General features: G+C 35.5%; 2 protein-coding genes across 3 annotated transcripts; one reads left to right on the top strand and one right to left on the bottom strand.

Annotated features, from left to right (window-relative positions):
• Window positions 1-1,136: 1,136 nt before the first annotated feature.
• On the bottom strand, window positions 1,137-5,450 carry LOC147281694 (ras-related protein RABE1a). 2 transcript variants are annotated; one of them, XM_086246023.1, is made up of 9 exons: window positions 5,312-5,450; window positions 5,077-5,197; window positions 3,187-3,259; window positions 2,990-3,090; window positions 2,410-2,475; window positions 2,079-2,176; window positions 1,883-1,945; window positions 1,713-1,805; window positions 1,137-1,432 (listed from the first exon to the last, which is right to left on the bottom strand). In XM_086246023.1, exons 2-9 carry the CDS (start codon window positions 5,147-5,149, stop codon window positions 1,349-1,351), a joined length of 651 nt encoding a protein of 216 aa, XP_086102149.1. In that variant the 5' UTR covers window positions 5,150-5,197; window positions 5,312-5,450; the 3' UTR covers window positions 1,137-1,348. The 2 variants fall into 2 exon arrangements, with proteins under 2 accessions (XP_086102149.1, XP_086102150.1); XM_086246024.1 differs by having other exon boundaries at window positions 5,077-5,214; window positions 5,312-5,413.
• Window positions 5,451-11,569: 6,119 nt separating this feature from the next.
• PPA4 (pyrophosphorylase 4) lies at window positions 11,570-15,398 on the top strand. The gene is made up of 9 exons (XM_086246173.1): window positions 11,570-11,773; window positions 12,908-13,066; window positions 13,160-13,188; window positions 13,638-13,703; window positions 13,810-13,917; window positions 14,347-14,412; window positions 14,483-14,603; window positions 14,712-14,793; window positions 15,177-15,398. Exons 2-9 carry the CDS (start codon window positions 12,910-12,912, stop codon window positions 15,217-15,219), a joined length of 672 nt encoding a protein of 223 aa, XP_086102299.1. The 5' UTR covers window positions 11,570-11,773; window positions 12,908-12,909; the 3' UTR covers window positions 15,220-15,398.
• Window positions 15,399-16,249: the final 851 nt, after the last annotated feature.

Raw genomic sequence — 16,249 nt, 5'->3', positions numbered from 1 at the left:
AATCATATACCAATAAATGCATGCCACGGTAAAGAAATTCTCATATATTAATTTTTTGAGAAATTCAATGAATCCATAATAGAAGATGGATTTTGTCCTTCTTTTTACTTTATTTTTGCTTTTCTTTTAATGGCCATGGCCCATGAATAATAAAAAAAAAATGCACCTTTTGGTCAATTTCCAAAAGCAATGCAGCTTTGGCTTTGTCTAGTGGAAAATTAGCCGAATGTATGGGCTACACATCAGGAGGTACACCCACGTCCTAAAATCCTCCAAATCAGGTAAAGTTGATTTGATACCAGTTCCCCAGACAAGAATTCTAGCAAACGCCAAACAGTTAAAAATAATGCATATCAATATATCACCAAGGACGCTTTTCATGTAGCCACTTTGGGCATGACCTTGCTGAGTGAGTGAGGCATATCATGTGATTCAGGACAGCACCAGAGGCACAGGATGAGAAAATGGCCTTTCAACAGTTTCTGGGAGCTTTTCGAACAAGAAAACATGGATCATGTAGCTTTTGGGATTAAGATAGGGTCGCATTACAGCATCTTTTCGGAATATTTCGAACAAGACAAAATATAGAGTAGTGTTATGAGGATGAGATGATTCACCTTCTTCACAGGCTCACAGCAAGAACAAAACTGAATGGCCATAACTATCATGAGAAATTCTAGCATCAATCATCCATGGACATAGATAACTAGAATGGCAATCATCCACACATAATAGATAACTCACCATCGTTGAATGGTTTGAGCTCCACAATGGACCGATCTCATTAGAGCTATCCACGCGTGCATGAGCTACCAACTTTAGGAAAACCCTATCATATACATTAGGATCTCTACAGAAAATAGTTACCTACCAGGTTTATTCTGTTTATTCAGTTACTTTTAAAATGCTAAATTAAGTCAATTTATTCAGTTTTAAGAAAATTTTCCTCCCCTCCTTGCTTCCAAGATCTAAAAGGCGTCGCAAAGGAGACTTCATGTCAAAGCATTAAATAAAATACACTTCCCAAAAGACATCACCAGAGCCATGAAACAATTCCTATCATACAAGAGATGAGACAGGACTTCCATCATAAAGGCAATAAATGTAACCAGTTTTTATATGCTCAAGAAGATAACTTTCATGAAAAATCAACTAATATATAATTGACTTCCCAAAATATGAGGATCTACCATTCACACCCAAATCAGTAGTAATTATAAAATAATGATAAAGAAAACGATACAAGCACCAGTGACAGAGTTGTAACAAATCAGTTTTTTTTTCCCAGCAGAGAGGTTGCGTTGCCTTGAGAATATACCCATCATTATAATGTTCAACACAACTTTTTTTAAGAACCACAACAAGCTGATTTTTGGGCAGCTTGTGCAGCCCCAGCTCCCTGGTCAGGTTGGTTAATCTTGATTGTCTGAGGCTGCAAAAGTTCAACAAAAGTAAAGCTCAGTATATAACAAATTAAATTGGACTTAATCAAACAGTTCCCAACCAACTCAAGTTGGTATCAAAGACTGAGATAAGACAATTAAAGTATATCAGGGCAAAAGAAGAAAAAAATAGATATTGATATTTTCAGATGTTAAATTAAAAAGATCATATGGATGCTAATAATTTAGTTTTACACATAAAAAGTTACATGTGTACCAGGAGGATAGGCAGCAATACAAGTGACTTGAATAAATTAAAAATAATCATACCTCAGACCTCGAGTCAGTATCAGCAAGTCTTTGCTTGATATCCCTAGCTATTGAAAAGAAGACTTCCTCCACATTCAAATTTGTCTTTGCACTCTGTAATAAACAGTATCTTCAGCAAATGTGAAAAAACCAAGTACTTTGTATGTTAGAAAGCGCCATCAGATACTCACAGTCTCGAAGAATTTGATGCCATATTCATCAGCAAGTGCTTGACCCTTTGAGGTGGGGACAGCCTGAAAGAGGTCAATTGTCAAGACAAGATTGAAGTCACCAAGTCACATAACACACCGACATGCACCACTCAAGAACACCCACCCACCCACACACACACACACACAAAAACACATAGAAGGGATGGGAACAAACCCTTTTGCTTTCATCCATGTCAGCCTTGTTACCCACAAGGATCTTGTTGACATTGTCAGAGGCATGCTGTTCTATGTTACGAATCCAATTCCTAATGTCTGAATGCAGGTGGAAATTAGTTCGATTACCATGTATATGTATAACCAAAAAACTTAAAAAGATTCCCCATTAATGAATGGAACCCATCTGTAGATCCCCAAAAGTCAAAGTGTAAGTTGTAACAATCTTAATATCATGAAGATTCTACCGTCTTCATTTAACAAAACATACACACAGAGTTCTATAAAGATAGAAACTGACAAATTATAAATTATGGAAGAGAAGAGGTTACTGTTAAAAGATGACTCATCGGTGACATCATACACGAGCAAAATACCCATGGCTCCACGGTAGTAAGCTGCAGAAACAAAGAATAACTAAGAAAGCTTCGAAAATTCTTTGGAAATGAAGGCAGGATCCCAAAAACTATCAAATCTAAAAGGTAACATACGATGTTAGATATGTTAACAGCTTTGGACATATTTTGAAGCCACAGCAGAAAGGGACATCAAATATTAAGATCCATAAGACAAATTAGAAGCTGCTGCATAAAGTATATGAGCTGAGACACAGGTCAAAATCTGACCATTTATGAAAACTCAATTTGTTCAATTATACAGCTCCAATTTGAACTTTAAATCCATTTACAAAAGTCCAGCAGAGCTTGAAGATAATAGGTTCTTCTATCTTAAAATCATTAAGATGAAATTTTGGTTAATACATGCTTCTTCATGTAGGTGAATCTTTGGTGTACACAGCTTGCAAACACAGCCGCAAGCAGCATATGGTCAAACTTGCATTTAAGAGAAAGTTAGGACATGGTTACACATTCAAGGTTCAACCTAACAACACTTTAAAGCAAATGAACTAACCAGTTGTAATTGTTCGAAACCGTTCTTGCCCAGCAGTATCCCAGATTTGCAATTTAATTCGTTTCCCATCAAGCTCTATGGTCCTTATCTTGAAATCAATACTGTCAAGGCAATTACAACCTAGCAAGATTCAGAAGCAGTTGTAGAGGGAAGAGGGAACAAAACCAAAAATACATTCATGCATAGAAAATACTTACCCAATGGTTGTAATAAAACTAGTTGTAAAGGATCCATCAGAGAAACGCAAAAGAAGGCAACTCTTACCCACACCTGCAAAGTCACATAACAAATGAAAAAAGGAATAAACTCAACCCTAGTGGCCGTGGTACTAATAGGAAATATAAACAGAAATGTGGACATGCTCAACATCCATAATCAATAAAGAGATGTCATCTGATACTAGTCACACTATAATCGAATCATTGGTCGCCTGATGATAGTAAGTAAAATTAACCAGAACTATATAAATAACAAACAATAACTATTCACATAAAATTAAGCCCAATGTGTAAGATGGAACAACACATTGGGAAATATCCAATCAGACCAACATATACATGGCTGAGACACCACTTCAAACAAAAAGCTTGAGCTAAAAATGGGTTTGGGCTCAACCATGTATATAAATTTCTCATTCTTGTTACTATTTCTCCATCTGAAACCTCATTCACATGTGATATTCCAGCAATCTCCCCTTTGCATATGAGAGTCTACCACATCATTCACGTTCCTCCTCAAATGAAAACCATCCAAGCGTTACATGCCTGCTGGTGGTGTTGGATCCAAAGGTTCAGAAAGCTTAACATGGCTAGTGTTTGGTGAGAGTGAGATCATATGATGACTCTCATGGATTTGTCCCCATTCCCTATGGTAGAGTATGGCACTATGAGTGGTTGCATGTAACACCTAGATGACTTCCGTTTGAAGGGGAGAGCATGATTGATATGGTAGATTCTCACACGTGAGGGGTGACTGTTGGAATATCACGTGAGTGGAGTCCCATAAAAGAAAATAGTTATTAAAAAATGAGAGGCTTATATAGATTGTTGAGAAAAAAACCATTAGTTTAAGTTTTGAGGTTGAAGCAATGTCTCAAACATGTATATGTTGGTCTCATTGAAGTGATGTCTCACCCAAGGTACCGTGAACTAACACGAGTCACTCAATGGTACAATGCAACCCAGCAACACTTGCTAAAATTTATGCACTTTACAACCCAGAACCATTATCAAAACTAATGGGTTTGTACTCAACAATCTATATAAGCCTCTCATCTTTTAATAACTATTTTCTTTTATGGGACTCCACTCACCCAACGTACCGTGAACTAACACGAGTTACTCAATGGTACAATGCAACCCAGCAACACTTGCTAAAATTTATGCACTTTACAACCCAGAACCATTATCAAAACTAATGGGTTTGTACTCAACAATCTATATAAGCCTCTCATCTTTTAATAACTATTTTCTTTTATGGGACTCCACTCACCCAAGGTACCGTGAACTAACACGAGTCACTCAATGGTACAATGCAACCCAGCAACACTTGCTAAAATTTATGCACTTTACAACCCAGAACCATTATCAAAGAGATTACTAAGTCCTAAGAAAACCTCATTCATCTTATAGAATAGCTAGCACATATGCTTCAAACTCCAAAAGGCCCCGAACACAATGGGATTATTTAGAAAATGCATATGGAATAGAGCTGAAATACAGATATCACATGAAATGCTGACTCAAAGGAATCCGAACGAAAACTTAAATGAACCAAATTAATTACAAATCTAGGGAATAACTGGGCCCAACTATTCGCAATGAAGAGACCAACCACACTGTGACCCCAAAAATTACATCTATGTTGCGCATCAAACATATATCAGGAATTCACAGCAATCATAATACAATTTACCAAAAGAAAAAAAAATCTTAATATGCACGTTATTGGCTCCACAGAAAACATAAAATTAGAACCCTCAAATTCCGAAATAATACAGACATACAGATACCATCAACAAATGTCACAAGATCACATTTCTGTCCATGAGATCACAAATTTCGGAGGGTAGAAATGTAAAATCGTACCGCTGTCGCCGATCAGGAGGAGCTTTATGAGGTAATCATAATCGGCTCTAGCTCTGGCAGGTGGAGCAGCCATGGCCAAAATATCCCAAAGCCCACAAAAATTACTGATGACAATGAAACCCTAAAGAGAAAGAAAAACTACTTGTTCGTGAATTACAGAGGAATTGAATACGCCATTTTTGAACAAAAATAGAGAAAATATTAAAAGAGGAGAAAATTTGAGGAAGAGAAATACCAGATCAGGAAGGGGGAGAGTGAGATCTAAGCAGATGAGAGAAAGGAGGAGGGAAGCAGAGTCCGTGATACGTCAGCACACTCAGTACCAGTCGGCCGTTGATTTTTTTTTTTTTTTTTTGGTTTTAAATGGAGAGAAATGTTTAGGATGTGGAGCTGTGTACGGTATGCTCATGTGGGAAGAGAGTTCATGGCCGTTGGATTGCAGAGGCGATGAGATTTGTGGGGAATTGTGTCTGCCTTGGGCTGAGTTTGGGTTGGTGGTGGACCGAGCTGCTTCTTTGGGCTGGTGGTGTTGTTGACCAGTCATTTGTTGGTAGATGTTTCATTTGGGCCTTTGGATTTTATGCCTTGTTCTTTTTTTCTTTTTCTTTTTCTTTTTTTTTTTAATCAAAGAATATGGCTTGTTCTTTAGACACCCACTGTGTGAACTTAATCTTGTCCTGAACTTTCAATTTTATCCCTATAATACTAATAAGCACCTCACAATTTTAGAAGGGATAATTCTTGGCTCCTTCTCCTGTTGGAGGAACTCCAATTTTCCCATAGATGTGGTACAATTACAACCACAACTACTAGTCTTTTTTTGTCTTTTCATTTAAATATCTTATTTAATTTTAATTCAACTCAAAATGAGCATGTTTAAAAAAAAAATTGTAAAGATATAAACGACGTGTGCGTTAGCTTCCATTATTTTCTCGTACAGTAGTGTTAGATATCTCATATTTTTATACCATAATTTCATGTCCAGTAGTGCTACATATACCACATTTTTATACCATAATTTCATACCACCTTATGTGGCAACTTATATGGCATTCATACATTGGATATTAAAAAATAAAAAGAAAAACCCAAAAAGGAAAAAAAAAACTTTGTCCAATAAAGTAATGACACGTCAGATGGTATAAAAATGTGGTATAAGAATGTGGTAAGTATAGCATTATTCTTTCATGTCACCTTATGTGGCAACTTACATGACATTCATACATTGGACACTAAAAAATAAAAACTCAAAAAAGAAAAGAAAAACATTTTCCAATAAAATAATGACACGTGAGATGGTATAAAAATGTAATAAATATAGTATTATTATTTCTCGTAACATCAATGATCGGCTATTATAGTGCAATAGCATTTGCAAGTGTAATTGTAGTGAACAAATTGATTTCCTATTTTTACTTGTTTCTTAATATCCCTTTGGGTTGATTGAAATTACTTCAATATATTTAGTTATAATATTTAGAGAATTTACGAGTTTTTGAGATTTAAAATTTTTAGCTTTTCAATAAGGATATATACTATACTGATCAATTAGTAATGTATAGAGAATTTACGAGTTTTTGAGTTAATTTTTCGATAGGGATATATACAATAATGATCAATTGGTCAACACGATATTTACTGTTTATATTCTTAAAAACCCCACCTATGCTAGAGTATGAGTATGTTAAAAGTGTACTAGACCCTTATTAATCGTTCTAATTAAACAAATTATATAAATTTACTTGGCGTTCCATTTTAATAGCTGGCTTTAGGTCCTAAAAATCTAGAGTCAGCCTTGGTAATTACTGTGCTTATGGCAATGAGCAATCAAAAACATATATATCTTCTGATCTTAAATCCTGCCTTCCTTGCTTAATGTTTAAAATAAAAATGAAGGAAAATGAAATAACACGCTTTGCACGTTCATGGAAGATCTCAAATCAAACTCAACATTAATATAGTATGCCAACCAACTAAAAATCATTAAAAAGAAAAGGCCAAAAATCAATCTCAAGTTCGCTTGCATTTGTAAGGAAAGCATTCTCCAAGATTGCCCTTATACGACACAATTGGACAACTATTTCAAAATATGCCATTGATTTTGAATACATGTTTGGTACGTACAATTTAAAAGTGGTGGGTGGCTGGGTGCACCGTGCAATTGTCATCTCTCTTGCTTAATATCTAGGTCATCTAAGACAAAGTTCCATATGGCATATTTATATTAAAATTTGATTTTCCTTCATATTTACTTTTACAGTTTTACTTATTTTATTCAATAATATTAATTGTCTCAACTTTTTTTAAAAAAAACATTATATCTTATTTTGTGTGTTATTATTTTATTGAATATGATATATATTTTTTTATTTTAATTTTTTTATTATTTTTTTAATATTCAATGTATGAATGTTATATAAATTTGAAAAAAAAAAAATATGATAGCATTTCTGATAACAAAGACAACTCATAATATAAGGCAACCATTAAAAATTGAGAAATGACAAGTTGAGAGAATTAAGATGAAGAGAGGATTGAGATCCGATCCATTTTTCTTAGGTTCCAGTTGTTGTCTTCTTAGCTACCAGTCTATTGGCTGTGTCGGCGATCGAACTCTAATGATAGTTTGTTCTTGCCCATAATTGACTTGCCATTAAATTTACAATTAAGCACCCAAGCCAAATCAAGTTTCAAGGCGCACCACACGATCGAATTAATATATATAGTATATACAGATCAATGGTCACTTTCAACAACGGAAAAGTAGAATCATATTTTGGAGGCTAATTCGTTGCGTGACAAATACAGCCCTCTCTATTTCATGAGTTCCTTTTTGGAGGATACCATTGATTGTTACATTGTCTACAACAAATTTCTAAGTGCGCTGGTTACGTGATATACAGACCCAGCACCTATTCTTTTTTCAATGTCTTTTCACTTTCCATTTTGTCTGAGAAAAATTCTCAGACGTCTGTAATCCACTAATGCATTCACCTTTATCTTTCAAAAGTTGAAAAATACTTAAGCTAATTTGCTAAATGTATATAAAGTTTGACAAATCAAACTATCAAAGTATCAAACTTACTGAGCAGATCTAGCCATCTAGGTAACTAGTTAGCGTCATCCATACGCTTACAAGAGAAGATCTAAATGGTGCTGCATGGCGTACGAATCTGAAAGTATTGATTCTTATCATATAAGGCAAATCAAAGAGCTCAGACAAAAAACAAAAAAGGGAAAATCAAAGAGCAATCTTGCAAATTACGGGAAGGAAAAAAAAAAAAAAAAGATGGAATTTTGCAAGATTCCTCCGCCAATTCTATGTTCTTTTTGGACGATGGTATATATCACATCATCCTCTTTTTAGTCACCAACGATGACATCGTCGTCTATAAACAAAGCAGGACTTGTCCGAGTCTCCATGGAATCTCCAGACAATTTTCAAATTTTATAGACATGAAGTGCCCCAACATCTGCCAAGTTCATTTACTTCATTTTTATAATACGAGTAATTCTATATATATATGAAAAATGTTTGGGTACTTAAATTTGAATACTAACTTTGTATTCAACACCAATTAAATGAGCTCATGATGAGATCTATCATGTTCTCTCTCATAGTAGATCTCATCATGAACTCATTTGATTGGTGTTGAGTATAAAGTTTTTTTTTTTAGAATAAAACATATCATTGCATTAAAACAGCCAAAAAGGTAGAGATAATACAAAATATGAACCCAAAGGCTTACAAGAAAACAAAAACCCATAAAAATGAAGCATAAAAGCCCACATAAAATCCAAAATCTCATAACATCAGCATCAGGCAGATACTATAGTCACCAAACAGAGCCATAGAGGCACCGTAGGAATTAGCGAATTAGTCGTGTTTGGATTCACGATCTTACCAACATCTCTAGGTCGAGGCTGACAATAGCGCAAAGTGGCGGATCGGGCAATAGTAACCAGTAGAAACATGACTGGTACTGGCAAAAATAGTGACTTCCTAACATCTTGTGATGAGCACCAGAGAAAACCTGAAAGCATCAAAACATAAAACAAACCAAATCAGAAAAATTCTCATGAAGAGAGGTGAAGAAACTCTCGCAAAGAGAAATGAAAATACTATCACTTATTGGGAGGAGAGTATCCCAAAAGACAAAAATAAAAACACAAAAAAATAAAAAGAAAAACAAAGGAGAAAGGGGTGAGGGGAGAAGCAGTCTATGAGAATACAAGGGCCGCCCCTCCCCCATGGATAGATTGAGGAGAAGAAAAAGTTTTTTCTTTTGGGGTGGTGGCCAGGGTTTTTCTCTAAGGTCTTAATTTCCAGTCTGCCATGTGTAGAGTACAAGGTTGATACTCAAACTTGAGTACCTAAACATTATCCTTTATATATATATATATATCACATTGCTAGATTAAAAAAAAAAAAATCCACTTGTATAAATGATAAGCAAATATGATATGCAAAATATGTTCCTCTCCGAAATATATAGTGCTCTTATATCTTTATGCTTGTGTGAGTTGAAAACTTACCGGATAAGGAATTTGGCTACTTTAAAACTTTTATAGCTATGTGTTGGAGACGTTGTGTGACTTTAAAACTTTTATAGCTATGTGTTGGAGTTGTGTGACTTGGAAAGTTGGAATCATGAGCGTGGGTGAAGTTATACAACACCTAATTCCACATTGTAAATGTGACAAACAATTTAAAATATATAAATTGTGTGACATACTACTAATAGTATTGAGATATTTTGAGGTAAAATTTCATACCTTATTATTTATTAGATTTACTTAAATGTTGTTGGACACCGTCCCACACATGATTAAGTTTGGGATAATATTAGTATTTGTTTAGAATTAGTTGTAGTTTCACGTTGTTCTATTACTAAACAAGTGATATTATAATTGACAATTCAACTGATTGTGATGCATTTTATTTAAAATGAAGCATGCACATAAGATAAACCCAACATATATATGCCATCATCGTTCATTAGGGCATCAATTGTCCATCATCCAATCATCAAATCACAAATCTCCTTACCTTCCAACACCAGGCAAGTGTTAACCCTATACACTTCATGATGATCTTATGATGTTTTGAAGGCCCGCACTTTTGGCAACCAATTGTTCAAGCATGGTCACTATAACCCCATTTGTCAGGACATTCATTTTCTCGAAGCCAAATGACTATTTTGTAAAGTTTTTTAAAATGTTGTTCACAATATAGTTAGTATTGGAAATTTACAAATTAATTAAATTTGTTCCCCCTAAATAATATAACAATTTTTGATTTTTTTAAATAAGTCTACTCAAACTCTTTTTTTTTTTTTTAATAAATAAGCTATCAACATGTAATTCATGCAATGAAAAAAGAATGTCATTCATGCAAGTGAGACGCCAAATGGAAGAAAAATAGATTATTCTTAACTGAACAAATGGTACGTAATGGGTGACTGGGTGGCCATGAAAAAGTCCTTAAGATTGACACAGTCACCTTTAATCTTCCTAAAATCAACGCTTCGACCATTTGCCTTTGCAAGGTCAATAAAAAATGACCAAATTCAAAAACCGCGTGCTGCAGAAGAGACCAAATTTTAATGCCGTCCGACTGTTCCGCAGCCCAGTAATAAAGTATGCAATTCAAATCTTAGGACTTAGGATAAGAATTTAATTCAACTTTTACTACTAATCTAGAAGACTGGTAGGTTTTGCAATAAAATCAAAGTCAAACAAAGAAGAAGAGTAATGGATAGGCATTCCTACTCACCTCTTACGCACATCACATGCCCAAGATAAAGGAACCGATACTGCCTTATTGGCTGAGGTTGCTTCTACGGTTCTACCGCACCTCTTCCACAAATCTACAAAAATACATCGTATGTCATTATTATGTAGTGTTGCTAATATACATATATAATATGAATAGATAATATATTTATATTTAAATTAGATGACAAATTGATATTTTTAAAATATAGTACTAAGAAATCTTTATTTATAAGTGAATTAGTAACACTAGTTGACAGTCAGTGTGACAGTCAAACTAAAAATTTATTTGTCTTCTACCATTACACTCGCTGTGCGCGCACGACCACACTCTCACAACAATATAATCAATCACATTTCATTTGGATGGCCTGCATGCTGACATGGCAGGGTATCATTGGGTGTGGGTTGAAAGGCACATGAAATGTTTGTGCGCCGTTAGTTACACCATCCCGCCCCCCTCCCCACTTGAAAAGCATTTTCCCGGCACGAATCGTTTTCAGGAAGACCCCTCACCGTCCGATTCACGATATCGCAGCGAACCCAAAAAGGATGGTGGAATGGCCCTCACGACCGTTAGGAACTCCGTCTCTGTCCGACGGTGGGGCCCCGAAGCCGCCCACTCAGTACCCGACACGTAACCAGATCGGTAACAGCTGGCGACACGTTATATTCGGTTGGCCAGAATATCCGGATTCCATAAGCACCAAAGCTTGGGAATTTCTCTCTTTAATTTCTTTTCTCCTTTTTTTCCTTTAAATGGGAAAGAAGCAAGAGAGCGGGAACACGCACACTTGCTTGCTTTCCTCTACTTGAGCGCCCATTCACTCTGTGTTTCTCCTCGCTCTCTCTGAGATCTGTGCTCTTCGTCTTTCTCTCCAAGTTTCTTCAGCGAGGGCTTGCTCGCTCCGATCCTCCACCGGTACGTTAATTACTTGCTTTTCCGAGTCCTACCTCGTCGTTTGGTTCAATTTACTGTGCATTTCTAGCTGATTAGCTGATTAGCTGATTTTGGTGTCGTTTTGTTGTGTTTATGGATCTGACCTTGTTTTCTTTGCATCCAGTGCGTGTTGCACGTACGCGTGTGCGTTTTCTGTGCACGCTCTTGTTTGTCTCCAATTTTGCGCCATTGGAAATGGTTGTGTCGAATTTAGGTTGAGATATGAGATCACTCAGATTCACTCTTTCTAGATGTTGATAGCTAGCAGCGTTTTCTGTAATGGCTCTATGATTGTTCATGGAGACTCTGTTTTGCGGATTACTTGCTATTTTCGTATTTATTTCAGTAAGCTAGAGTTGTAGTTTGGCAGATCTGTAGGAGGTTTTTGCTGGATATTTAGATTAAATAGGTTTCCGTACCGTTTTATTTGCTCAGAGTTTAGTTTTGAATAAACGCTTTGCTGGAAGCGTTTCAGAAGACGTTTTGACTTTTGACGGCCAATTTTGCGATGCTATTTTAATATTTATTTAATTTTAGCCTCTGGAAGTGAAGAAATGCTTTTACAAAATATGGACCCATTGGCATTTGTCGATTTGCTGCGGGACACTAATTCTCCTCCTTTCTGCTTTTGTTTATTTTTTCGGAGACATCCACCTCCTAGAGTCATTTGGATCTGGCAGCTTAAGTCCTTTAAACACGGTTTTAGTTTAACTTTTAAGTGTTCTTGATATTCAAGTGAATTCTGGAAAAGTGGAACTGTTGCTATATATATGTATGTATGTGTACAAGGTTAAAAGGTTTTAAATGTTCCTCCATCAGTGTTTATCTTTCGTGATGGTCCTCAATATTATGTGTTTGGCATATTTATGCTTGTTAATTAAAGCTCATCTAGCATGGCATTCTTTTACTTATATAGCTTGTGCTACAGTCTACAGATTTATCCTTTTTTGGGGGGTCACTTATTCTAGATTTTAACTTTGGGAATCTGTGAGACATAATCCATGAAACCATTTTTCTTAAAAAAGCATTTCATAATCTTTTGCTTGCTTAAATAGCTCATAGAATTGCTAAATGTAGTTCTGCTTTTGATGACTCTTCACCTGGTCTATACTATAGTTATGGCTCCCCCCATCGAGGCTACTCAAAAAGCTACTGAGACTCCCCAAAAAGTTTCCGACTCCCATTATTCCTCACATCCACCTCTTAATGAGAGAATACTCTCATCCATGACCAGGAGGTCCATAGCTGCACACCCTTGGCATGATCTTGAAATAGGTAAGCAATATCTTTTCTAGCCATCTTAGTCATGCCATGTTTTTTTAATTGTAATCATAACCTATGTGTAACCTTTTTGTCATTACAATGCAGGCCCTGGAGCTCCAAAAATTTTCAACTGTGTAAGTATATTGAACCATAATAATCATTTGATCCTTAAAATTTTGGATTTTTTTTTTTATCATTTATTTTCTGCTGTGCTCTCTCAAATTTTGCATTTTCAACGCTTAAATTAAACTGATGTTAGTTGTGTATATTGTACTGAATGACTATACAACTGAAATAAGTAACTTAGGATAAGATTGACCAATTTTCAGAATCTAGTGACATTCTTAACATAATCCTCATACTTAAGTAATTTGTTCCAGAAGATAATTTATTCTATAATATTATTGTTAACTGTAATTTCTCTAAATACTCAGTTTTCAGATTTCAATTCTAATAGTTACGGTAAGTAGCCTTTACTTTTCAGAAGAATGCTGGGCATCCAAGACAATAATCAACTTTGAATTGCAATATGTTTGGCATCCTACTGACCATTTTCTTGTGGAAACATGACTAATTCATGCAGGTTATTGAGATACCAAAAGGAAGCAAAGTGAAATATGAACTTGACAAAAAAACTGGACTCATTAAGGTAATTATCTGTGCCAAGCTAATCTTCCTGCTACATTTAGTGTTAAGTATGATTACTAACTAGTGCTTGTATGTGCGTGATTGCTAACTAGTGCTTGAATGTGCAGGTTGACCGTATACTGTACTCATCTGTTGTCTACCCCCACAACTATGGCTTCATCCCCCGTACTCTTTGTGAGGACAATGACCCCTTGGATGTCTTGATTATTATGCAGGTATTTTTTAGGCTTATTCTCATTGCAAATGCCAATTTGGCATTTTTGTTTATGAATCACATAATGAGACATGGTCTATAGCATGCAAACCCGAATGTGACCTCCAACCATTTGGGCACCTACTACCACTTATATTCGCTCCAATACATGTACAGTGTACATATGTAGATATCAACTGGCCATCACTGGTGGAATTTTATTCACAAATCACAACTAATATAAATCTTGTTTTACATTAGAAAAAAGGACCATTCACTATTATCAAAAGCAAATGTTAGTTATATAAAGCTATAATGTATTTTGCATGATGGTAGTTACTGGCTTTAGAGCAGTAGACCTTTCACCTGCTTGCCGCTTCTGAAGTTTTCAAACTGATGCTTGTATGTGGAACCTCACTCTGACTTATTTTGACTCTGCAAAAACTGACAGGAGCCAGTTATTCCTGGATGCTTTCTTCGGGCGAAAGCTATTGGTCTGATGCCTATGATTGATCAGGTATATATTCATACTGAAAGGATTGTGCTCTTTTAATTTATCACAAAGTTCTAATTTTTCATGAAAACAGGGTGAGAAAGATGACAAGATAATTGCTGTTTGTGCTGATGATCCTGAATACCGACACATTAATGACATCAAGGAGCTTCCACCACATCGTTTGGCTGAGATCCGGCGTTTCTTTGAAGACTGTATCCTTTTTAAAACTTTAGTTTCTAGCAAGCATAATTTAATGGGATATACTGTCTTATTTCTTCAAAGTCCTATGGAAAGCTCTTTTCCTTGACAGAAAAATTTAGACAAGAAAAATGAGAACAAGGAAGTTGCAGTTGATGACTTTCTCCCCGCATCTGCTTCCTATGATGCAATCCAGCATTCCATGTGAGTGTTGATGCTCTCTGACCCACACCCACACCCACACCCGCACATACACCATATTTTTGGTATTACAGCTTTTTGTTTGAAAACTAAACTATAAATAGTTTTATGAGAACGTAAATTGTAGAATAAAAGTAGTGAATCATTCTGGTTCTCTAAGAAAATTCATCTGAATTGCATTCCTTGGCATAATTTCTTTTGAAATCAACTGAAGTTTAAACATTTAAAAATCAGCTTATTGGAGATTTGACTCCATTGCATGTCACTCATTTCTGGATTCAATTTACCTTTTGGGTTTGTCTAGACTAATATTACTTGCCTTGTTTGGTTACACGCAATAGAATATGGTCTTAATCTCTGAATTAATCTTTGTTCAAATGTCATAGGAATCTTTATGCGGACTACATAGTGGAGAGCCTCAGGCGGTAGTTGCTCGTCCAAGTGATGATGAATCTTGGTGCTATCATCTTATATAGGGAAGACAGTTATAAATATATATAATATTCCGATTCTCTGTAATGAAAATAACTCTATTATTTTGTTGTTTATGCATACAATGTATGCTGCTTATATACTACGACTTATGCATGGATTGTTTCCTATGGTCATATTACAACTATTCTATACAGTAATGAATATTGAAAACGAGAGGAAAAGGAAAAAACCAGTCTTGGGTTGATGTATGTATGGATTTATGTCCCATTTTTTGCATGACCTATCATGGGTTTGAAACAAGTATATTGATTTGTGTTGCGGCTGTCCTTTTTTGTTTTTTGGGAGAAAAAATGTATTCTTTATCATGTGTCGGTGTAATGAAGCAATTCTTGTGGACAGTTTGTAAGGTGAATGTATTATTGTTCCAGATTTCAAGTTTTATGAGTATTATGATGAAATAATCAGCTCCAAAGTAAACTAATGATTCTTGTTATGCGCAATATCAGTGTCATGATAATATCACTTTAACCATGATTCTTTTTTTCCACAACAATTTTGTAGCAAAAGCTTTTTAAAGCAAACTCTTTAAGCGAGTGAAATATATAGCGCTCGGTTATAAAAAAAGTCATTGCCAACCGAGCGCTCGGCAAAGAAAATCTGAAAAAAAAAAAAAAGGACGCATCCGTCCAAGAGAAAATTCCTATATATGTACAACATTTCCTCATGTCAATTGACGACCTTTGTTGATGGAAGCAATCTTGCAGTCCAGGATTCAACCACAACGTGTCCAGGTCTGTGATCATCCACAAACTAAAACTCACCAATGTAACCTGCAATCCAACACAAAATAGCATGCCTATAAGATTGAGAAAAGATGACAACATTGTATAAATTGTACAAAAGGAAAGATGGGCACTAACCATGCTTACGCATGAGCAGATGAAACTTTGATGAAAACAACCTTTGAGGAAATGGCCCCAACAAAAAAAAGAAGACTTTTTTATATATCACCCACCTGAACTTT

This window comes from Dryas octopetala, chromosome 6 (genome assembly GCF_963921425.1).
Source record: "Dryas octopetala chromosome 6, drDryOcto1.1, whole genome shotgun sequence".
NCBI lineage: Eukaryota > Viridiplantae > Streptophyta > Magnoliopsida > Rosales > Rosaceae > Dryas > Dryas octopetala.
The sequence above is the reverse complement of the archived record's forward strand: the minus strand, read 5'-3'. Positions and strand labels throughout refer to the sequence as shown.

Coding starts and splice junctions, on each gene's coding strand:
- LOC147281694 (XM_086246023.1), bottom strand. CDS start 5,149: ATGGCTGCTCCACCTGCCAGAGCTAGAGCCGATTATGATTACCTCATA. Junction 3,091..3,186: donor AGTTTTATTACAACCATTGG/GTAAGTATTTTC, acceptor TTGCCTTGACAG/TATTGATTTCAAGATAAGGA. Junction 1,946..2,078: donor ACATGGATGAAAGCAAAAGG/GTTTGTTCCCAT, acceptor GACCTCTTTCAG/GCTGTCCCCACCTCAAAGGG.
- PPA4 (XM_086246173.1), top strand. CDS start 12,910: ATGGCTCCCCCCATCGAGGCTACTCAAAAAGCTACTGAGACTCCCCAA. Junction 13,918..14,346: donor ATGTCTTGATTATTATGCAG/GTATTTTTTAGG, acceptor AAAAACTGACAG/GAGCCAGTTATTCCTGGATG. Junction 14,604..14,711: donor CCGGCGTTTCTTTGAAGACT/GTATCCTTTTTA, acceptor AGAAAAATTTAG/ACAAGAAAAATGAGAACAAG.